Genomic DNA, 23,880 nt, shown 5'->3' with positions numbered 1-23,880 from the left:
CTGCCGCTTCGCTGCCATTGTTAAACCGGCCAACGCCTTCACGTCACATGAAGTGCCAGTAGGATGCGGCCAACTCCTTCACTCTTCAGGATTCTCAAAGCTTGGCACCATCTCGCCATCTCAATCACCATCCACCTGTCTTTCAACATTTACAACTCTAGAGGGTGACCTTGTCGACTGCCTTCATCCATTTCTTGGTGTTCCGAAGGTCTCGGGCTAGGTCTGTGACTAACGTCCCTCTTGTGGCATGGGTTTGAACCTTGTGGACAGGCCGTGTCCACCCCGATTTTCAAAATTCAAAGAGCAATTTTACTACAAGAACTCGCTTACGACGCAGTCAACGCAGCTATCGGATAGACCACAAGATAGCGTTAGAACTAGTGGAGTATCTCTTGGAAACTTGCTGAACGACGGAGCTTTCCAGTGATGCAACGCCTTCGAACCAGTGGGTGGAGTTACGAAGCTGTGCACCCCTTCAAGATTACCACCTCTGACTCACGACATTTTCTCAAGACTTCGGGCAATTTCCAACATATGCTGAACAATGTCAAACCCAAGGGGGTGGCGGAACGTGGATTTTAGATATACAGTCGCATTACGAATTAAGGCGCCCTCAGCCTACCCCCCCCCTACCCCCTACCCCCCAAAAAAGGAAACTTCCGAGTTCCTATGTCAAAAACATACTCAAGTAAGTATGTAGTATGTTACATTTTTGGATCTGTTACTACCTGCGACGACGCTTCACCCCCATAGTATCGATACAAGTCAGACACATCCAAAACTTCGATGAACGGCTAACCTTCATGCATTTCGTGGCTCTCGAATTCATCTTTTTGCGAACCTGAGCGGCGTTATAAAAGAGTTCGTTGACTTTTTTTTGGCTCTCAGTCAAAATTTCAAATAGTAAATACGTATATTAAGTGTTTGCCGTGCATCTGAACTTCCCAACTTCTTTGGGGAGCGCGATTTGGCTTATTGGAAGTAGGTCACAAAAAATATTTCGACCCCCAAGCGGAGCCCCCCCCCCCTAACCCTATATCCGGGATCCACGTTCCGCCACCCCCTTGGTCAAACCGGTGCCGTTTGATGCGATGACTTGAATAGGTTCCACAGATGCCGTGTGACTCGAAATGATGATTGAGACCTTATTTATATCCTAGTGAGTACACTAACAGATTTTCAAGCGGCCTCACTTGGGCAGTCGGGAATTTTTCCCTTTTTCCACTCAAACACATCTTCGAGGAAACCAAACAAGCGTTACCTTCACCACGATGACGCGATCCAAAGCCACTCTCTCTCCCCGTGATGCTTTCACAAAGGTGGGGCTGCTTTCCTCTCTGTATGGTATTGCTCATCATAAGATTTTGAACTTAGACTATGCGCGCGAGGGCCCAGTTCGAGTGCACCAACTTCCGAGTGGCCATGCTCAACGCAACCAAGGTATTATATTCCTTCAAGTCATTTCTCCTGCACAACCACTCACCTTGACATGTAGGCTGAGAAGACCACCACGTCCCGCCGGAACCCCGGTCGCATGGACGGCATGACATGGAACAGCGATGCTTTCATCTGTGAGGTTGACGACGGCGATACAACACCCGAATTTACTGAGATTTGGGAGGTGTATGTGCCGTCCGACTTTGACGACACGCCATCTCGCAATGTGCAACCTTTAACAATTTCTCTTCTGGATATCGCGCGGCCCGCCAAGGCCAAGGGTAACGCCAATTTCAATGCTTCAACGTTTGAATACTTACGTGCCTAATTTTAGGCGTGGCCAAGGACTTTGAGGTTGTTCAAGGGGTAAAGCGCGTGATAGCGCTGGAAGAGTCAGATATCGATCCCACTGAACAGTGGGAGGACGACTGGGAGGATCTGTATGACGATGACGTACAGGTGCGCGAGCGCAAGTCGTACTCAGCCGTCCTTCGGGGCAACGAGGGATGAAGAAGGAACGGGGTGTCGAGGTGACTAGGAGATCCCCATTATTGATGGGTTGAATGTTAACTGGGTCAAAATTGGCTCGAACGCACTGCGAAGACGTCTGCAAAGATTGGCGGTTTTTGAATTTTGGGGTCAAGTTTGGGTCAAGTGCTCCGTGGGTGCTCCGCGCACTGATTTATGGATTTCCCTCTTCAGTACTTTGCCAGGGATTTTTATGTATTATAACGTATACCATGCGACCGTTTACAATTCACGATTGGATTTGTTATACTTATATCTCGGAGGCAGATGGCCAAGCGATGGCATCAACCGAAATCCGAGTTTATCGGACTTACACTCTCCACTCAAAACCAACTTGCTCGTCGCCCTCAGCGTCGTTGGACTCTAAACGTGTCCAATCTCTCGTAACTTCATGAACGTATGTAGTTCCGAGTGATGTGGGTGAGGTAACGCGGACGTGTACATCCAACTCCGAGGTGAGCCTCATCTTTCCATTTTACCTTTCAATTCGTTGATCAACGACAGCTCAAGTTCCTGCACGCCAGCAGAATGTGGCCGAATCAGCTATCAAAGTTCGCTCTTTTGGCTGCTCAATACTTGGTACCATCCCGATCAACTTCCACCTGTCTTTCAACATCCACCACTCTAGAGCACCTTATCGACTGCTTCCATCCTTTCACAGTTCCGGAAAGAAAATACCCCGACTACCCATCCTACGACGCAGCACAGCCAAACGCTACTCAACGACAAGCGTGGTCAGACGTCATAACAGCAGTCTTAAACGTGGATGGAAACTGCTCTTCAATCTTTATACCTCCCTCTATCAACACAATAATATCCGTCGCGCCATTCACCGACTCGTCCGGCACCGCTTTTTGCGTACTCTACGAATCTAGCGTCGAATCGGGACATTACGCGAAAGGATGGGGCCTCTTCGTCGTTCCCGAACTACGTGCGGACGTTTCACGTTCTATCCATTTCTCTGCTCCACATCCAGGATGGCCCGGTGGAGACGGGGACACCCCACAGCAAGCAGCTTCCTTGTTCAAGGCGACGGGCGCGAAGAGCCTGCTCATCACTGGGAGGAAGCGGACGGCTTCAATATTGCCTTCTGACTGCGTTACTTCTAGTCAAGGTGGTCAGCATTACTATATGACGGATCCTACTCATAGCATCGTGCGTATGAAATCAAAATCACGGAATCAAAGTACTCACATATTTCATCAGCGCGAACCGTTCTTTGATGCGAACTTGGCCATCATAGGGTGGCAGAACGAGAATGGGGGGTGCCCTGCCACGTCGTGTGCTTTCATTCAAATGCATGGGAAAGCGCCGACAACCTGCCCTTCTGAACAAGTGTTTCTATCCGCTGGTCTGGGTAAGTCATATCGTACAGGCTGCTTTTTCTTCCTCGAATTCAAATGTTCACTACGTTACATTTAGGACGTGGCAAGGCGTCCATCGCATGGTACACCAACGACATTGATCGTCCCGTCAAGCGTCTGAAGACACAACTCATACGATCCTTTTCTCATTGGAACATATCTCTTCCTTCGGACGACAGTTGCCTCCTTGCAGCGACAAAGAATGTTGTAGGGAGGTACCTCAACAATGTTGACCCTTCACATGTATGCAATCAGGGGGCCACTGCACGGGGTGCATCTGGCAAGTTCATCCATATTGAACAGGCTGAAGTCTCAGTGGACCCTGCAAACTACGGTCCATGGGCGGCCGCTTTGAGGGAGACGTTCGCGACAACGTATAATGCTGGTAAAGCTGCGGATGCGATTTGAAAGCTGCATCCTTAATGCCAGAATCCAGTTGTGCAGCAGCAAGATCTATTGAACACATAGCTAAATTTTAAGTGTAAATGAGAGTGAATAGATTAGTTCGGAACATTTCACTGCTGCTCCGCCTTGGCCTTCGCAGCCGCCTCCAACTCACTGAAAGATCCACTCTTCAAGCACATGCCGCGGAAGATTCCATCCTCCTTTCGTATAAGATTCCACGGAGAATCAAACTCGACGATCTGTAGAGCAAATCTGAGCTGATGTACTGCAAGTCCGCATCATGCACTTACATGTCCCTTGTCTAAAACGATGAGGCGGTCATAATCGATAACGGTGCGGAGACGGTGAGCAACTGCAATCGGGTCAGATAAAACAAAGAATAGAGGCAGCAGGGGGCTTGCCTGTCAGTAAAAGGGAGTCGTTAAACTCTTCGCGAATGGTAGCCTGGATCTTCGCATCGGTTGCGAAATCAATACTACTCGTAGCTTCATCCAAAACGATAATTGAGGAGCGCCGTAGTAACGCGCGGGCCATGGCGATAAGTTGCCGTTGACCTTGGGAGAAATTAGTTCCCCCAGCCGAAACTTTGGTGTCCAGCGTGACGGTAGTTTTCGAGTCTACTTCGGTCGTAGTAGACACAGAGCCAACTGTGCTCCCTCTTTCCACATCGCGGATAGATGCTGGCCTGGAAGAGGCACGAGAAGAAGAGGCAGATGGTTCTCGGGAAACTTGTTGAGGGCTGTCCGTGATCATTTGAACACGGCGGAGGACGTCGAGACATTCACTGTCGGTGTGTTCGCCTGAACAGAGAGATTTAGCAAGAGGAAAACACCATCACCATACACCTACCAAACGGATCAAGATTGTCTCGGAGAGTGCCCGAGAACAACGTAGCGTCTTGGGGTATGAAAGTCTGCGATGATAGTTAGATGCTGATGACGATTCCAGAAACCGTTTGCCTACCAATCTCGAACGGAGATCATGAATACCAATTGTAGATATATCAATTCCGTCAATGATAATACGGCCGCTGGAAGGATCAGCCTGAAAGGCGACTAAGCGACTATGATGGAGGCATATTATCAGGAAACTTACGAATCTCAGGATACTCATTGCCAAGGTTGATTTTCCGCTTCCTATCAACGCAAACATCAGATAACGTCGGGATGACAATAAAGCAAAACGAACCAGTACGACCCAGGAGACCGACACTCTCACCCGCCTTCAGGGTAAAGGAAACATCGTGAAGCACGGCAGGGAGATCCGAAGCATACTTGACTTCGAGGTTCTCAACCCGAATAAGGGCGTCGTTGTCAGAACTTGAGGGCCAGTAAGCGGGAACGCGGTTGGATTCGATGACGGCAGGTGGCTCTTGTGGAAGGTCCAGACTAAATGACAGTCTTGAATTGAAGGTCGTCTATGAGAGTATAAAGAAGTAGCTCACTATTCGACAACACGTTCAACGGAGCTAAAGAAGACTCGATATGAATATGAAACGGCGTCGTCACATAGAGGGACTTACTTGAGATCCAGTTCCAAAGCTGTAAAAGCGAGGGTTATCAAAAAGTCGAAGAAACGACCAAAAGGAATGCCTCACCAGTCCAGAATCGACATGCCCAATAAACTAGAAAGAGTTCAGAGCCGTGGTCGTAAATACTCGAAGCAACTCTCACCTGAAGATGTGAAAGCCATAGCACTTGTGATACAAAGACCAGCAAGACCAGCCCCATCGGTGAGCGTGGCGATAGAGAACAAGGTCGACACCAGGACAGCTACAGCTCCCAGGGCGTCGAAATTTAACAGGAGCCACCGATTAGTCATCCAAAAAGTGTACCACATCTGCGGATAACGGTAAGCTTCGTTTCAAGGTTAATCCAAAAGAGAGCACTCTAGCCTTGGTAGTCGTGTCAATCCTCTTGTGGAGGTTGTTTAGGAATCGCCGCTCTGCAGAGAAGGCTCTGACGGTGACGATACCCTCCAACAACTCTCCAAAATCGGAAAAGATGGGAGATCGCGTGTTGGACTCCATTCGTCGGAGGTCACGACCGGTATTCAAGTAGCTTATTGCTAGTTCGCGATATGCAAAACCAATGAAGAAGGCTGGAATCAAAAAGTACGGGAATACGACGCTGGTAACAACGTTAGTGCCAAGATCTCATTGATCAAAGGGAGGGGACTTACGCAACGGTGATGATGGCAGCGAAGAAACTGGCAAGGGAAGAGTTCACGGCTTGTAGCGAACCTGCTAGAGAGGAGTCGATGGTTTCGATGTCCTACAATAACAAGGTTGATGAGGGCGAACATGAAAGAAGAGGGACAATACACACCTTTCCGAAACGATTGAGCATTCGGCCTAAATACAAATGAGCATCAATCAGTCAAGAAGTTGAGCAACGTTACCGACCTTGCGGTGTCGTATCATGAAACCTAAACGTAGCCCGTACAACCGTAACGAGGAGTCGCCTACAAACAACAATAAGACGACGACACCACGTCAATCAATCAAAACGGCGTACTTGAACAGAATCCGAGAAGCCCTCAACGCCCCAGTATACTGCGCAGTGACGGACAAAACACTAGCCAGAGCACTGGCAAAGCCAATCGCAGAATAGATACCAATGTAGAACAAAGGGTGCTCGACCGCGCTTGGCCATTCGACACCGAAGATCCCTTTCTTGGCGGGGATAGTTTGATACGGCGAGTACTGGTGATACGTAAAATGTCCATCCATGGGGATTTCGTGTTCCGCCGTTGCGAAAGATCGGAATGCGTAGAAGGATGGTGCCGTTCCGTTGTTTCCGTACGCTTCACCCCAAGTCTAAGAGCAAGACTGTCAGTTTCTTCATTCATTCCACGCGAACATGACCTACCTTGATCCAAAGCTTTTCACCGACGCCCAACAGTTGAATAACAACAATCAAAACGCTCAAGATCACCCAAGTCCAATACGATCTACAAATAAATCATCAGCAGCGCAAAAAGGGGTGCATACGAAACTACACGTACGAAGCCTTGAGGTAGCTCTTATATATCGACCACTTGACGCCCCCCGTCTCACGATGTTCATCCTTGACCAACTTGCGCGGTTTCTTCGTGGTCTCTTCAAGGGGTGATTTCAAAGCAACATCCAGATCGTCACCAGCTACAACCACCGCTTCCTCAAGCTCTTCCTTCTTGACTTCAACAGCGGCGTCCAGCGTAATGTTCTGCAGGATACCTTGCGCCTGTAGCTCCTGTATCGGACCTTGAGTATCAATACGCCCGTCAAGCATTCTGACGAGGTAGTTGGCGCCGGGGAGAACTAGTTCAACGTGGTGCGTGACGAGGACCTATGACGGGGAATGAACAATGGAAGGGTGATCGTTGATGGACAAACTTACAACTGTCCGGTTTGCGAGCAGAGGCCCACAGAGAAGTTTCTCGTACAAAAACCTGGACGTATGGCTGTCCTACATGCACGATCAGGTTCGGTCTTCTAGAACGAACAATGGGACAACTTACAACAGCACTAAGGGGGTCATCCAATAGGACATATTTCGTACGAGCATAAACCGCACGAGCAAGAGCAACCCTGCATAAAAAAAGCCGATAAGTCATCACCCCCAAAAAGCACTCACAAATCCTCACCTAGCCTTCTGACCTCCCGACAAACTAACACCCCTCGCCCCAATCTCCGTCTTATCCCCATCCTCCAAAATCTCCAAATCAGGCTTGAGAGCACAACACTCCACAACGGCATCATACCGCTCCTCATCAAGCGGATATCCAAACAAAATGTTCTCTTTGATAGATTGATGCCTCAACCACGGAGACTGAGCAGCGTACGAAATCGCATGCATGTACCCGTTCTCGTCGATCCTTGATGTGTTCTTGGACATGATGATCTTGCCTTGTTGTAAAGTCATCTCTCCCAGCAACGCCATCTAACACAAACGAGGGATCAAGTAAGACAAGGCGGACAGCAAGAGGAAGGAATAAGATAACGTACAAGAAGTGCCGTTTTGCCGGACGCAGTAGGTCCAGTGACGACGGACAACTGTCCCTCCGGAAACCTAACCGTAACATCCCGAAGCTCGAACTTATGGTCCATCTCCAACCCAGCCAACAGCGATCCAGAATCGCTAGCGGCAGTTTCGACGTCAGCGGTTTCAACATCGTCATTGTCATTGGAGGACGTTGGGCTTGGGCTCAGAACCCCATTCTTCGTCTTCATCTTATCCTGTTCCTCCTCCTGTTTCACAACATCAACGACTTCGTTCCACTTGAGAGTCGCATTCTCCAGCCCCAAACCCTCTTCATCGTCTCCGCCAGGGAGGTGGGGCTCCGTTGAGTTTGAGTACTTCTTCAAAGAAGACACTTGGTCCGTAACCTCTTCTTCGTCGAGGTACACAGAGATACGTTTAAGCGCAACACCCGTCTGTTTATCATTTGTAAGTTGGTGTTATGAAGCACGGAAGAGAGGAGACTACTACCATACCTGAAGAATTTGAACTATCCAAGTCGGAATGACGTTCAGCGGAGTTCTAACCATCCCAAAAAGTGCGATAGACTAACAACCCAAAACCCATCATCAATCATACCGTATAACTGAAAAGAAGATGAGTGAGACCCACGGTAAACGCAACACTAATCGTCAACACGCCTCCTTGCATAACAAACACGAAGAACGAAACAATGGACACCAAGATGGGTGCACACGTCCAAAGGAGGTAAAACATAACCGAATTGACGCGAGCTGGGGGAATCGTCAGTGACAATAGCACGATACGCCAAAATCCCCACGCACCCTTAATCATCCATTTCATCTCCACCTCCCTCGCATCCAACGCTCTCCCAATCCAGCGTTCCTCCCACGCAAAGAACTTGATCAACTTGACCTGTACCACCACGACATGTCAGCCATGATTGATTACAAGATGAAAGAGTAAGGCGGACGTACAGCACCAATCAACTCATTCAACACCCCCATCCTTTTATCCCTCGCCGCCAACACGCCCTTCTGGATCCGGATACTCCGTTTCGCGATGAAGCTGTTCAGAGGCCAACCCGCCAGTAAGACGATGAACCCCGCAAATGCGCTCCAGCCTAGTAGTCTTTTTTTTGTTTGAGTGTGTTGGGTGAGAGAGGAGGAGGAAGAACGTACTGATACAAGAACACACCGGCGATGAGGATTTCGAATGGTGCTGCGTTGGTTGTGTGTCAGTAAGCGCAGCGATGGGGGGAGTAGATACCTACCTCCGTAGAGGAAATAAAAGCCTGATACGGTTTGTGAGATCTAGCAATCCAAATCCGTCAGCCGATATCGGAACGAAAAAAAAAAAAGGAATTACTGACGCGATTAGCATCCCCAGCCATAAGATTAACAATCTTCCCCACATCCGCACCAGCCTTCGGATCATCCGCCTTTGCAGCCTTTTCCTTTTCTTGTTTTTTCTCAGCTTTCGTCTTGCCTAGATCATCGGTTGCATCAGCAACTGCCTCACACATACAAAACGGGTGAATGAATACACACGTTTTCGTTTCCCATTACCCTCCATCGTCGTCTTATCCTTATCCTTCTCATCCTTACTAACAACCCCCGAAAAATCCTTCCTCTTCAGCGCCTTGTCATATATCGCAGCCATAAGTTCAGATCTAATCCTCGTGGACGCGCGTCGTCCATACCAGAGGTGCTGTACGTCGGCCTGGGCTTTCAGAAGTGTGCACGTGAACGCCAGAAACGCGTAGATGTACGCTCGAGTTTGGCTTTCGGGAGTTGGGTGCTCCAAGTCGATGGCATCGAGGATTAATCTTGGTGGATTATCAGGGAAGAAGGGTAGGTAGATGTACCGGGTGAACTTACTTGAGGAAGAAGGGACCTGCGTAGTTGAACACTACGCTCACAAAAGTTAAGCAGAAATCGAGGCTGGCGCGAGGTTAGCTGCGAAAAAGTAAGGGGAGAAGGGTAACGTACATCAAGTCAAGCGAGTTGGCTTTCCAAAGGCGGCGCAGGAGCGTCGACTGCGCAATCGCGCTGAACTTGACAAAGATCGGGCGTGATTGCATCGTTGGGCTGAGGTTCCAGACGTCGCTCTCATTCAGGGTATTATCCCTGCCCAAGTCGACGAGGGGTTTGACCCAGAAAAAGGTGACCCACCCCCAGAGGGAAGTGTAGTCTTCTGGGGTGACGGATCGGCCCTGTCTAATGTTAGCTATTTGTCAAGAGGATAAAATGGATTACGCACGATTTCAGATGGATCGATGAGGTTGCTAGGAACTGCGAGAGGCATGCTGAGTATGAGACATAACAGACCGATAACTGCGACGAGGTTTGAGGCGAGGGCGAGAATGGTGAGGGGAGGAGGATATAGGATGGAGAAGACGGTGTGGTCGTAAATCAACCCGCCAATTTGGAGAACGGAAGAGACCAGGAAGAGGAAGTAGATGGTGAACATGTCATAGGGTGGCGTAGCCGTCGGACGGTCAATGGGTCGTATCACGGTGTACAGCCAGACAAGGGCGATAAGAAAGGGAAGAACACCGCTCTGAGGATCTTTGTACAGGCTGAACGAGCCATGCGCAATCCAACAGAAGGTTTCGGTGATACCGACGAACACGCACACGAGCGTGCGCCAAAGTGGGACTGATTCCAACTCCCCGTATTTCTCCTCAGCTTCTACATCCAATGCCTCTGCCTCATGCAAGGTTATATATTCCTGAAACGGCGCCTTGACGATTGCGTGTACTTTGCGAAGAGCGCTGGGCAACGGAATGGAGAAGAGACAAAGGGCCAAAAGGAAGGAAAAGGGCAGCAATGCACCCCATGTATCCCTCACGCACCCGCTTCGAAAGTCGAATGGCCCGTAGTCGTCGCACAGGCGCATGGTGACGGTGAGAGGAGGGTTGAAAAATCAATCCAAGAGAAGTTGACTAACCACGTGGTAATATAAGTCCCGAGGGCGCTTAAGCTCGTCGTCGGAAGGGTTCTCGGATCCGGACCTCCATCATGATGTTATCCATCACGCGCTGTTATCAACTCTCCTCCAAGGTGGTCAATCACTTTCTCAACGTCAATAAATTTTGGTTCACGACACTCATATCAGCACTCAGCAAATGGAACGTTGGAAGAGGTCGATCTGGATACAATTGTAAAAACCATCCTGCCGCCATGCAACCGCCATGTCAAGGATTGAAAAAAGTTAACCAGATGCGGTATTCAGTGTTGTACAAGTCCAGTGTTGTACAAGTTGTGCAAGTCAACAGTGTTGTTCAAGTCCACCGGCATTGGAGTTCAAACATTCATTGACATTGATGCATCAGTTCTGTAAATCACTAAGCCTCTGGGACCACTGTACACTAACTGGGCAAAAAGAATGTCACATCATTTTTTGGACAAAGTTAGTCCTGTAACACAAGAACAAAACATTTGGAGAACTACACTCTGGTGTATGAAACATAGCTAAAAAGGTGTAGATTGTACATACCAAGTCTGGGGATGAACAATTGAAAACTCAGGATAACACAGGGAATTGACTGTAACAAGTGCCAAAAATGGGATGTAACAAAGTGGGAAATTCTGAATGACTGCAACCTACTGAAAGCAATTCACAACTTGAGGAAGAGATATTAAGCTTGTACATAATCAGTTGAATAGAATACAGTTATAATTGTCTTCGTGTTAATAGGTCATGTACTTGTACACCAAAATTTGATATTGTTTGACTTATGACTGAGAGTAAGATCAATAGTGAATGAAAATACAGTAGCTACCCGTCATAAGACCCGCCTAACCCACCAAACCCACGAAAACCCGTACCCTTACCTGCAGAAACCCCTACCCGTGGTTGAGGGTATGGGTTTTCATGGGTAGGGGTACGGGTATGGCCGAAAGTACCCGGGGGTTACCCGTGACAATGCCTAGTCAGTACAGACCCTTGCTACCAGGGGAAGATAACACAACAATTATTCGTGAACTCTATAAGTTCAGCTATAGCCTATGGGCCAAAGGCAGGGGTCCTTTATGACATCGAGACAGGCCTCACCGTGAAACATACAAGATCCAAATCGAAGCCCCCTTTGTTGAGTTTGCGCTATTCATGGACACATTAGATAGTAATAAGTACAAAGAGACTTCGCTACATTTGTACATGCCCTGATGTACTTCATTCGTCCGTCTTGAATATCATCTCCATACCCTTGTGTTTGCCCGAGTCAAGGCTCTCATTGCCCCATGCCCACACCAGGCATGGGTGGTCCGTCAATCTGTCTGGACGACACCCACATGCGCCTTGCTAGGCACCGTCACATGCGCCGCTGGTCCGGTTAGACCATGTCACCCCCCCACAGGCCACAGGCACCTCGCTCCATCCTCTCTCTACAGCAACGACCCATTCAACACCCTTCACTCCTTCAGCCCATGAATGCTTCAACATCAGCAAGAACTTCACTACAGGATTGTCTATCAGACACCCTGGTTAACCCCTCACAGGAAGCCATGGCAGTCGACGAGGACGATGCAGATACCGAGTCAACCAACAAGGATTTCCTTTACGTTTGCTTTGAGGAGCTTTCAGATGAACTATACGACCCACAAGCAGTGAACAGCCCTGCAGCATGGATTCGTCAGAATGACCAAAAGCTATAATGAGCGAGACGTCAAGCTGCCGACCATCAAACCAATGAAGGAAGCCTTCCTAGCTCGCACTGCCATTCTCAATCTCCCAGTCATTTATCGGAGCCATACTACATCGCACATGAACAGCCCAAGGTAATGTTCAGGAGGATGCTACATGATGAATCTGCAAAGATAATGTATACCGAGATCATCTGGTCCGCTCCTGCTTTCATTTGGAATCCAGAGTATCTGGAGATAGCTCACCTGTTCATTCCAGACATTGGAAGCGAAGCCCATATGAGGTACTGGGCCAACTGCTGGATCACCATCGGAAATGTGAAGTGTCTTCTTATGATAGCCATTGAGCATGGCATTCAATTTTTCCTAGCGTCTCTTTGGATCGTGCACGGCAATTCAGGCCCATCTTAGTCAATAGCCTCGATTGTGGTTTGGCAGTGTCACTCTATGGGGTGGGCTTCTGCAAGACAACTCTGGCACTGATGGACAACAACACTACATTCTGCACAGCCTACTTAGCTCGGATGAACAATTTACTATGATGCCCTCATGCTTGCACGTTCATTGCAGAAGGAGGACAGCTAAGCTGGATCACACATCATTGGGCAGGGTCAAGACTAGTCAAGGAGTTTATGTCAGGCCCTTCCATTCAAACTACTGTCCACAACAAAGGCTTTTATGATTCATCTAGCGAGGATGCCTCTTACCTCACTCACAACATGGTCTTGGAACAGGAAAAGGACTTACTTCTAGGGTACTGACCAGGTGCAAACGGATGCATGGGGCGGTGGCTTTTCCCTCCAACAGACATCTTTGAAGATAAGTTTAGTCTGTGGACCAGAGAATGGAACACCACCCTGGATCATTGTTATTGCAGGCTAGCGGATTCTATCGCCAGAGGAAAGGGCAGACTTCGCACAAGGGAGAAATGGAGGGATTGGATCTGAAACAACGAGCGTGGACAATGGCGACCAAGCTACCTACCTACTTTACAGGACTTCGAAGACGTGATGGATGGTATTTCACGTGCAGGCCTTTGCCCAACCTGGCACAAGATGCATGTTGAAGACATGAAAGCAGGAAATGAAAGGAACAGACTGTGGACATAGTTCGCAATCTCAGGTGCTCTGACAAAAATGTCCTGAAGCTTCTCAGCTTTCCTGGCTATAACTTGGGACTGGCCTGTGTAAACTACACTTGACAATTTGATGTCAGCAAAGAGATGACAATGACATTGAGGAAGGAACAGACAGGAGGTTTGCAATAGTGTTTTCAGAGTTTTCGTGTCAAACTGCAGATCATCAATGAACTCGTCAATGAGCTCCTGGGGCATGAAGTTCCTCCTTAATTAGTTGGAGATTGGGGGAAGCCTTCAGCCAAAAATTGCACTGTTGAGTGATTTTGCTTGCACTAGTCATGAGATTTGAAAAATGGTGGGCCATGTGACCCTACCTGATTACTAATACTAGTGTTGGGCAATCCCTGCTAAGTGTGATGACCAGTGACATGCCATGTGACAGTGTCACATGGCCAATTTCTTGAGACATTGAGCTTGTACTTTCCACAACACCAGTTCAATATATTTTTTGCAATGGGTTTGATGAAATTAAGTGAATGAATCCACTGAGAGGGTTTGTTTTGGCCACTGCTTTTAGGCAGCCCAAACTTGTAAACAACGTAGCTCAGTCATTTCTCTCTCTATCCAAATGTATAAAAATATACAATGTATTTTACTTCAGTGGCTATGCAGCACCTATTAACCTAAGGCTGCCTTCTCGAGCTATCAGCTTCACAAAAGATAGGATTTAGGCTTAGATTTGCAAAGACGAAATGATTTATTACATGTTGGAAAAGGACTAGTATACCCTCAGCCGATATGGAAGAGTGACTGGATATCATTGGAAACCATACCTAGTATACCCTACAAGTAGTACTTGAGTCAGTCCAATGATATAGTAAAGGCGGGATCCATTACTCACCTCAGCCAATATGGAAGAGCGACTGAGGGAAGGAATGAACCCCTGTACAGTATATATAGTAGTGGTTATGTAACACAATCATCCTCGATCATGATCTCGGATGCAGACTTCAACACTCCTCCTCAAATCGAGGATTGGTGAGAGGGTAAAAAGAAAAAGGAAAATAAAACAAAATTGACGAACATGGGGAGATAGGTGTGAGGAGACATAGATAGGTGAAATCCGAGCACTGGGTGCGTCAAAACTTAGTGGGAAAAAGCTACTGGCTGGCAAGGTCAAAATAAAATCTACTTAGGTTAAGAAGATTAAAAATCGAAACACCAACCAGAAATGCTCCTCCTCGCACAAGCATTACCAGAGTCCAAGGAAAGGCCACAGGTGTGTAAAATCGGGATGAGGCAGTGCCTTGGTGAAGATATCAGTGACATTGTTGAAACCGGGGATGCACCAAATGGTGAGGGAGCCGTCGTCCACATGCTTGCGAACAAAGTGATGATGGACATTGATATGCTTGCTCCATGAATGGTGAGTGGGGTCCGAAGAAAGGGCCTTGGCGCCGTTGTTGTCACATAAGAGAACAGTCGGTCCAGGCTTGAGAAGGTGGACTTCATGAAGGAATTGCTGTAACCAGAGGGCTTTGCGGCTAGTGTGAAGCATTCACTCTGAACTTCTTGCATAGCTGAAGCCAAGAGGGAGGGAGGAGGCAAGAATGGGTGGATCTGGGATCAACACCCATGAGTGAGCAATGAGCAGTTACAAGATACTCAGCTGGCCCAACATGATTATGCATACTGTAGGAAGTACAGATATACAAAGCACTACATGTAGTGCAAGAGGATGGCAAGACTGCTGACAAGATGGTGGTTCAAGACAAAAGATCAATATATTATGTAAGATATCCAAATCTAGCTATATACCATTGTTTGACTATGGCCTCTGGGCATTCCCTTCCAATCCTATATCACAGCTAGCCTCGCTAAGAGCAATGTATTTCACTTCAGTGGAAGAATTGGAAACAGTCTTCTGTCGGCGTGATGACCAGGTAAAGATGGTGCCACCAATGGAAAAGCAGTACCCCATTGTGGAGTGGGCGGTATCTGGGCAGTCAGCATGAGAGGAATCGGAAAATCCAACAAGATCCAACTTGGGATTGCCCCCTAGGGTTAAAGTAAGCAAGCGTGTACCCTTAACATAACGGACAACACATATGGCAGTGTTCCAATGGGGTCAACAGTAGCAATCAAGAAATTGGCATAAGCAGGCGATGGCGAAAGAAATATCCAGTTGGGTGCCAACCGCTAAATACATGAGCAATCCAACCAAGGAACGGTATGGAATATGCATCAAGTTGTGAGCATCGCTAGGGGAAAGGGGAGGATCAGAAGGTAAGGGACGGGTGAGGCTTTTTGCAACAGAAGGATCCATTGAAGTTGAAATGGGGTTCGCGTCGGTCTGGCCAAACTGCTCGACAATACAGTCAATAAGTGCAGTTTGAGAAATGGAGACAAGACACTTAGCCCTATTGCGATGAATGGCGATACCCACGCAAAAGCATGCCTCGCCAAGGTCAGAAATTGTCCAGAGTGATTTGAGCTCCTCCTTGAAGGAATGAGAGGCTTTGGGCAAGCTGGCAGTAATCAGGAAGTCGTCAACATGGACAGCAGTGAGAACAGTTCCCAACAAAGAGACTCTGTAATAAACACATGGATCAGCATGTAGACAGGTAAAGCCCCAATTCAACATAGCTTTGTGCATAGTTTTGTTCCAGATATGGCTGCTTTGCTTCATACCATACAAACCATGTTGTAGACACCAGACCCAGTCTTCCTTGCCTAGTTCCTCAAAGGATTCGGGTTGTTCCATGTATTGCACTTCGTCTGCAGGAAGGAGACCATAAAGGAAGGCAGTCTTGACATCGTTTTGTTGGATGTCCCAATTTTTAGCAGCGGCGATGTTGAGTAATAGGCGAACAGATTCCATGCGAGCAGTGGGCGAAGTAGTGTCACCATAGTCTTGACTGAAAATCTGTTCATAACCTAGGCTTGTGACCAGCCTGTATATGATAACTTCAATATACAGGCTGGTCTGTCTGAGTTTAAATCCCTGTACCGCATGCCTCCCACACCAGTTTCCATTAAAGGTTTGACAATTTTTGACCTCCCCTTAACAATCCAGTCCAGTTTACGCCAAATCTTCCCGCCCTGCAATTTGCTTCCCTCTCGCTTCCAATGCAAAATTGTCTTTCAGCTATGCAACCCAGAAGCGCAGCCAATATCTTGGCATCTGCCACACTCACACTGACAAAGAAAACCCAAAAACCTCCAAAAGCGAACCCTCTAACTTCCAACCTTGGTTTTAGCAAATTTTCTGCATCTCCCTCCATACCCCAGCTTGTGCTGAGAGACGCCAACCCTCTGACCACCACAAACCCCTACATACCACCAACTTCTTTCAAATTCACCCCAACATCAATACCCAATACATTTTTGACATCAAGAAGGGAGGAAGCTACCAGGGGTTCTTTTGACAAGTTCAGGCATATTAATCATTGTGTTTTTCTTTAACGTTGAATGTATTTTATGTGTAGGACAATTTCATTTGACAATCTTGAATCACAGCCTCCTGTTTAAAATTTTGACGTACCTGCTGCGCACGATGGACCTTTCAAAGCACGACAACATCTCGATGCCCCAAAATTGTGTGAACAACAGATCCAGGACGCCCTTAGCATTTTGCATGATGGCCATCTGAGTCCCTTTGACGTTGTACTCGACTTACTCGACAACTCAAAACTAAGATACTGGGGATACCGAAACAAGCTTTTTAAGCAAGGAAACGAGAACCTCCCAAAAATGCTGCAAGCTAGTATCTACTCACACGAGGAAGGAAAGGAATGAATGAATAGATGGATGTTACCTCATGCTCTGGAGATCATTTGCGAGAAAGTAAGCGAAGAAATGGATCAAGTACAGAAGTCTGAGAAGTTGCCTGGTCTGGATGCGATCACTCCAGAATTTATCAAGGCCTGGTCTGTGGCAGGGCACAAGGACCAAGCTCCATATCTATCTCAAATTCTTTTGGCAGCTGCTGAAATGGCATCAGCAAAGGAAAAGAACAAAAAGAAATCCCCTATCGCAGTCAGTTTTTTTTTAATGTTCAAATGCTCAAATGTTGATCATGTCCTACAGACTTCCAACATAATCATGAAGCAGTTGTGCTTCCAATGCTCTCACAACTCCCTAGGGTTCCCCACACAATTCGGTCTCTTTTTATGGGCAACAGGCTGTGCACGACAGACTATTGAAGCTCTCCATTGGTGTGGGCTCTCAGTCAGCTATACCTCAGTCTTGAACACCATTGAATTGCTTGCGAATCACTGTCTTCAACTGGCTGTTGATGTTGGGTCTGGAACTCACATCTTTTGCTATGATAACGTTAACATCAGTACCTCAATCTTTGTGGAGCAACGTGGGGCTCTTGGCCCTGCGAAGGTTACATCTGGGACATTCGGCGTCATTTACAAGGTCAGAAATGGGAAGCCTGAGAATATGATGCTCGCGCCCATCATGGAGCACCTAAAAAAGTCAAAGGGTCTTGACTTTAATTGCGATGTACAGCTGACTTGGCGACAGCTTGAGTTTGTTCAGTACCAACTCTCAATTGTCATTGTCCACGTCCTCACAAAGTACTCCAAACATTTCAAATCATACGCCAAACATCCTTCTCTCCAACACAAAGCCCAATGTGCTATGCCTGAAGGCTACATAACAGAGCAATACCCAATCCAAGCAACGACTATTGAAGAAGCAACAGTTCAAGGTAATCTTCTGTTTCATGAAGATGTCTACCTCACGCAGCTCAAGCGCCATCCTGACGACTTGTCAAAGTATGCTATCCCAACATTCAATGATCAGCTCACTAATTCACACATTCGTTCTGGGCAAATTCTCTGTGCTCAAGACTTGAATCCATGGACTCAGTGAGAGGTTTTCCAACTCGGATTTGGGCTATTTCATCTTTGCCTTAATTTGATCTGGCTGCTCCTTCATGTCCATCGAGGAACTTTGGAACAGACAGGAAGCCTTGTATTCTTTTTTGCTCTACTCGAGAAAACTCGTCTTGGAGGCGAACATCCAGATTACCATTCGCTCCTATCCAGTCTCACGCAAATTCGTGATGGCCTTTTGTTGAATGCCTGGCACACTGAATGTGGCAATTTGAAGCAGTATTCTGAATCAAAGCCATCACCAGAGGTATTATTATCAGTTGCACAAGGAATTCTCACAAAATATGCTACTGCTGTTCCAAAACCTGATATCAAAGAAATGGACTCTTCTGAAGAAGAGGGAGATAGTTAGTGTTTACAGGTCTGGTCCATAGGACCAAAAAAAACCGGTGGACCGAACTGAACCAGACCATGGTCCGGCCTTTTTTTTGGTTGCAGTTGCCCAAATTTGGGGTTGGTCCGGTTGCCAGTTGCCTCATTTCAAAAATCTTTTAAAACTGTTCAAAGACCGGTTTAAATCGGTTGCAACCGGTTAAACGGTCACGTGCGTTACGTAGCCTTGTAACCACATCTATTAGCTTTAATTGGGTTTTTAGTTTATCAAAAATGGTTAAGAACTGAGAAAGATATAACTAAATCCATTTTGGCACAAATACTTGTTTGTGCAACTTGTACCAGAATGACTTTAATTCTAACTCACTCAAACTTTCATCATTTTGCTTGATTCAATTTTTGGATATTGACATTTTAAGTATGAAAATATACTCACCATCTATCAATATATGGTATGCATCAAATAATTTACAGTTGCCACATTACATTTTGCCCGAGTCTTTAGGAGATGTAATTCAGTTTCAGTCATAGCTATGTCAAACCTTCATTAAATTTCTTAAGAATTGGTGGAATGATGGGTATTTATATGTTATACTATTATATATAACCAGTTTATTTTTTAGAGTAATAATAATTGAGATACAAATGGTTTATATTGGTATGACAAATTTTACGCAAAAAGACCGGTCTGAATCGGTTTGAACGCGGTCCATGGACCGCAAAAGACCGGTCCTAGGTGGTCCGGTTTGGTTCCCTCAATATCTGGGTCGGTCCTAGACCGGTTGTGGTCTGCGGTTGCCTGTTTTCGGGGCAAAAAACCGGACTGAACCAGACCTGCGAACACTAGAGATAGTGACACTGACACTGATTCGGATGCCCATACACAACACAACGACATGCCCAACAAGGAACACATCCAGGTACTTACTTCAGATGATGATGTAGCCCACCATAATCTCCGTCTTCTCACTCACGACCTCCTATATCTTGGAGAACTTATTCAAGCTATCTCAAATGGTGATATAGGTTGCATCGAAGACATCCTCCCCTAACTCGCGATGATGTTTCGTGGTGCAGGGGGAAATAATTACTGCACAGAAATATTACATTTAATATTTAACCTCAAGCATGTTTGGACTCCTGAATTTGTGTTTGTAGTCTCTCACCATTCCAAATATTGCCAACTCATGTTCTTCCAGGGATATCATGCGAGATAACATGCTTGTAAATGTTTCAGGACTCAAAGGCCACTTGATGCTGATTGATCTCAATATTGAGCACCTTATTGGAGAGCTAAAGGTATAATGAAATCATGTTTTAAGCTATGTTCAAGCATTAAATTAGAAATTCTAGAATTTACTTTCAGCCAAAGGTCTTCAATCAAGGTGGGATCGCCTTGGAAATATATCCACCGCAATCGACTACCTCAAAAAGATCAAGAAACAAGTTGGTTTAGCGATGAGCACCGCATACCAAGGCACAACACATACCAAAGCAGATACAACCCATCTTGTCTGGTGTGTCGCTGATAAAGTAAGAGATGAGGAACTGCAAATATTCAAACAGAACAGGAAGGGTAACGGAAAGGCAGTCACCTTCTGTGATATTCTTGCGTTGGGAGAAAAAAAACTCAAATCCTCGTCCCTCGCAACATTCAACCGCAAGGTTATCACGATGGTGGAATGCTGCCTTTACACTTCTGAACCCTCCGAGGATACAGACACCTTACCCCCTCTTGCTATGGGTTGCCCTTCAGATGCATTGGTAGAAGTTGACTTGGATTGAGCAAAACTTCACTAAACAAATTATTTATATTAGAACTAGCTGTTACCTCTTTTCTTTCTGAATATGTAGACTATGGCAAACATCTGCATTAGTAAACTGTGATGATTGTTGTGCTGCAGATTCATGGAATTGATGTTCTGTGTCAGCTCAAATATGGTCTGATTCCTTACGGAACTTTGCTTTGTCCAAGTCAATCTTGATTCGTTTTTGTCGAGCCTTCTCCAGTGCTGCTGCTGCTGTTTGAGCTCCTTTGAGTTCATTATCGTATATTTGAACCATGGTCAAGATTTTTTTTGACCATTCATTGTCCCATTCATCTGTCTCCCCAAGTGCATGGACAACCTGGCTTGTGTTCCTTATGTTGTTCGGGTGCAGCATAGCTAACTTTTTGATGCCATGTTCATTGAGAATGAATGTTGGGGGTTGTACAGCAGCAAGAGGATTGTTTTGGGAGGCTTCAGTGTGCCAGGTGAGTAATCGTGATTTGAGCACTTGCCATTCTTTCATATTCTGAACTTTATTCTTTGAACGATGTTTCTCTTTCGTGGGTGGTTGAATCTCTTCACGGTCAGAGTCATTGACATCGCCATAGAAGAGCTTCAGTCTGATATTGTCTTGATACAAAAAGTGGCCCTTGAAGAATTTCCGGATGTGAAAGCCAGAGCCAGGGTGCTGATCACAACACCATTTCGTGAATGTAAGTGCTGGAAGTGCTGGAAGTGCTATAAGAACAATAAAAAGAAGAGAAAGAAAGTTCTGCATGCTCACCAGTAACTGAATCATCTTTCAAGTAGTCTGCCCAGAAGCCTCAAATGCACAGTTCCTGTGATTGAACTACATTTGAAGCTTCATTGGAATCATTGTGGAAAACAAGTGTTTTTGGGAGGCAAATATCTTCTGGGCAATTCTCTGGCACCAGAAAGTCAAGGTTGCAAAAATCGGAAAGCTCGCCAGCGATCAGATGCATTGCATACATGGTATTAGCATGATTACTTGAAAGTTTGATTGAGCAAAGTTTTGTTTTGTCAAAGAGAAGGTGTTTGATTATTGCCTTTTTGATATGAGGTGGTTGCATTCCGGAAAGAGCTTGAACAGGAATGCCTTTCCCAAGTTTTATGCGAAATTCCGCAAGCATCTCGAAAGGCAGGTAGACCATAGTGCTCCATTCCAGCGCTGTAAATGAAATGCGCCTCATCTACATGCATATGCTTGATGAGTTTGACAAATGTGCGGTCATGCATTAACTGTCCTAGTCGAGGCAAGTGTCCTGCAATCATAAATAGCTGCTTGGGTTGCACCAAGAGTGCCGAAAACTTTCTGTTAAGAATCATCTAGACTCCAAGTGACTTGAGTAGATGCTTAGGAGGGTCTTGTTATCTCAGACCTTCCACAGATTTGGATCATTTGGAGTATCCTCGTTGATAGCCAGAGTTTTGATGCTGTACTTCTCAAATTCAATAACTTGCACCACCTGCAGTCACTTTAGAGGAGAAAAAATCATGGATAAGTTCTCTGGATCCAAGAGACAAGGTATTATCATGCAGAGAGTCTTCCCATAGCCTGTACTGACATCCACGAGCGAGTCCTTCCCAGTCATGATTGCAATGGTAGCCTCCAGTTGGAACTCCCAAGGAACAAACTTGAAGTCAGTGATAGTCCAGATTAAAAGGCATGCTCGCATTCCAATGCTCCTCTCTTTGTCAGTGTACGGCGCCCAGAAAGCAGCTGTTGGAGCATGGTCGGCAGGTATTAGAACATCAAATGCTGGTTTGAGCAGTGCAACAGGCAAGTCTCGGATTTCTTGAAGTGCCTTGATGTTGTTTGATGATACAGATGCATTGTCCATAATAAAACATGTCGAGTTCACGCCATTGAGGCCATAAATTCAGTGGAGACGCGGTGCGCATCACAAGATGCGTGAAGCTGACCGGGAAGATTTGGCATGGGCCGGACCAGATTGTTTAGGGGAGGTCAGAAATCATCAAACCTTTTATGGAAAGAGGCATGGGAGCCACACAGTACATGGATTTAAACTCAGATTTACCAGTCTGTATATTGCAGGTACTTCTCATATACAGAACGGTCACCAGTCTATTCATAACCCAGTACGACGAAACGAGCCTTGTGCCGAACAGGATCACCAAGGTCATCACACTTGAGCATAAGGACCCATTTGCCACGTAAAATGTTGTGACTTGCAGGAACCTCAGAACGAGGTACAAGTTTATAAACACCCATCTCTTTGAAGCTCTTCAATTCATCCTGGATGCCAAGTGTCCATTTGGTGGCATCAGGAGATTTCATGGCCTCACAGAAAGTGGGTTCATCAGGGTTGCATGGATTGATGAGGGGGTACGCAAGTTCAGCAGCATAAGCTTCACAAAACACGACGAAATCCACTTCAGAATCTAAGGTGACAAGGGGAGGTAAAGTGTCATCTGGAACAGCATCAGTAGGCAAAGAAGGTGTTTGAACAACATCAACATTTGTGGTAGACACTCTAATGTCGAGGACCCGTTGACGATGTTCAAACTTAGCCTGAGCCCGTTGTTCCTTGAGGTGTCGACCAGCCTCACGTGATTCGATAACCACTTGGGTAACATGTGGTATTTGCTTGATACCTAAGTTCTCAGCCACCTTGGTGCTAGGGACCAGAGGATGGCCAAACCTGCGTGGAATATTGTCAGTGTTATCAACAGGGACAGGTATGATGTCATCTGCAGGAACAGGGACGATATTAGCAGGGTCCTGAGGCAAAGGGAGAGGTACTTCAATTTTATGAGGTGGCCCAGGTTGCCAAACTGGCAATACTTTCCATTCCTCCACTGATTCCTACCAGAATCTGCAGATTCCCTGGATTCTGGCCGGAATCGACAGGAATCCAACTGGAATCAACAGAAATTGAACACTAGAACTTCTGGTTAATTAATTTTGGACCCTGAATCTCCTTCTTTAGGTCAGACAAATAGAATTGTAGCACTAAATCTTTGACTAAACAAGGGCATAAGGCATATGACTAGTTACTTACTAATGCATGGACTTATTTATTTCAATCAGATTCAGAGACATTAGATTCTGCATGTTGTTCATCCAAACCCAAGTCTTCATCATCACTTTTAGTCTCCTGAGACTTTGCTTTGTGTTTCTGTTGAGTGAGGACATGTTTTGTGTGATAAAACAACATTACATGTAAAAACCAGTTGAAATCTCCAGGTTTCATGTGTTTGAGAAGCTCAAATCCACCCAGCCATGCATTCAATTGTTCACATATTGTAGTATATTCAGTAGAGCTACATAAATCTATTCTATTACATTCTGAAGTCACCTTATACTGATAGCTTCATATTCTTTCAAAATTCAGAAGTCAAATTTAAATAGAAATCAAATTTTACTGTATTTCAATTATAACATAAAATACATTTTACTACAGTG

The 23,880-nt window shown here is 46.2% G+C and overlaps 6 protein-coding genes across 6 annotated transcripts; 3 read left to right on the top strand and 3 right to left on the bottom strand.

Moving 5' to 3' along the window:
- Positions 1-1,271: 1,271 nt before the first annotated feature.
- On the top strand, positions 1,272-3,737 carry LACBIDRAFT_331826 (uncharacterized protein; the record flags this gene model as incomplete). Its single annotated transcript, XM_001886257.1, has 7 exons — positions 1,272-1,319; positions 1,375-1,440; positions 1,496-1,718; positions 1,772-1,896; positions 2,470-3,120; positions 3,172-3,322; positions 3,388-3,737. 7 exons carry the CDS (start codon positions 1,272-1,274, stop codon positions 3,735-3,737), a joined length of 1,614 nt encoding a protein of 537 aa, XP_001886292.1.
- A 107-nt stretch (positions 3,738-3,844) lies between these two features.
- LACBIDRAFT_307663 (multidrug resistance-associated ABC transporter) lies at positions 3,845-10,605 on the bottom strand (the record flags this gene model as incomplete). The annotated part of the gene is made up of 33 exons (XM_001886175.1): positions 9,959-10,605; positions 9,688-9,911; positions 9,577-9,639; positions 9,247-9,524; positions 9,069-9,184; positions 8,970-9,009; positions 8,878-8,917; positions 8,674-8,827; positions 8,521-8,611; positions 8,348-8,469; positions 8,212-8,283; positions 7,723-8,151; positions 7,362-7,657; positions 7,236-7,305; positions 7,115-7,183; positions 6,741-7,063; positions 6,605-6,686; positions 6,251-6,552; positions 6,139-6,197; positions 6,062-6,087; positions 5,916-6,007; positions 5,629-5,863; positions 5,408-5,573; positions 5,332-5,358; positions 5,257-5,275; positions 5,179-5,202; positions 4,923-5,122; positions 4,830-4,870; positions 4,698-4,778; positions 4,584-4,647; positions 4,136-4,534; positions 4,025-4,086; positions 3,845-3,973 (listed from the first exon to the last, which is right to left on the bottom strand). The coding sequence occupies exons 1-33, from the start codon at positions 10,595-10,597 to the stop codon at positions 3,845-3,847; spliced, it is 5,034 nt and encodes a 1,677-aa protein (XP_001886210.1). The 5' UTR covers positions 10,598-10,605.
- Positions 10,606-17,233: 6,628 nt separating this feature from the next.
- Positions 17,234-18,682, top strand: LACBIDRAFT_307660 (uncharacterized protein; the record flags this gene model as incomplete). The annotated part of the gene is made up of 3 exons (XM_001886256.1): positions 17,234-17,461; positions 17,513-18,214; positions 18,311-18,682. 3 exons carry the CDS (start codon positions 17,234-17,236, stop codon positions 18,680-18,682), a joined length of 1,302 nt encoding a protein of 433 aa, XP_001886291.1.
- An 877-nt stretch (positions 18,683-19,559) lies between these two features.
- On the top strand, positions 19,560-20,448 carry LACBIDRAFT_331822 (uncharacterized protein; the record flags this gene model as incomplete). Its single annotated transcript, XM_001886255.1, has 4 exons — positions 19,560-19,583; positions 19,822-19,962; positions 20,017-20,196; positions 20,230-20,448. The coding sequence occupies 4 exons, from the start codon at positions 19,560-19,562 to the stop codon at positions 20,446-20,448; spliced, it is 564 nt and encodes a 187-aa protein (XP_001886290.1).
- Positions 20,449-21,473: 1,025 nt separating this feature from the next.
- LACBIDRAFT_307657 (uncharacterized protein) lies at positions 21,474-21,779 on the bottom strand (the record flags this gene model as incomplete). The annotated part of the gene is made up of 1 exon (XM_001886174.1): positions 21,474-21,779. One exon carries the CDS (start codon positions 21,777-21,779, stop codon positions 21,474-21,476), a length of 306 nt encoding a protein of 101 aa, XP_001886209.1.
- A 146-nt stretch (positions 21,780-21,925) lies between these two features.
- On the bottom strand, positions 21,926-22,294 carry LACBIDRAFT_307656 (uncharacterized protein; the record flags this gene model as incomplete). The annotated part of the gene is made up of 1 exon (XM_001886173.1): positions 21,926-22,294. One exon carries the CDS (start codon positions 22,292-22,294, stop codon positions 21,926-21,928), a length of 369 nt encoding a protein of 122 aa, XP_001886208.1.
- Between the last annotated feature and the right edge of the window lie 1,586 nt (positions 22,295-23,880).

This window comes from Laccaria bicolor, genomic scaffold (assembly GCF_000143565.1).
Source record: "Laccaria bicolor S238N-H82 LACBIscaffold_36 genomic scaffold, whole genome shotgun sequence".
NCBI classification, from domain to species: Eukaryota; Fungi; Basidiomycota; class Agaricomycetes; order Agaricales; family Hydnangiaceae; genus Laccaria; species Laccaria bicolor.
The sequence above is the reverse complement of the archived record's forward strand: the minus strand, read 5'-3'. Positions and strand labels throughout refer to the sequence as shown.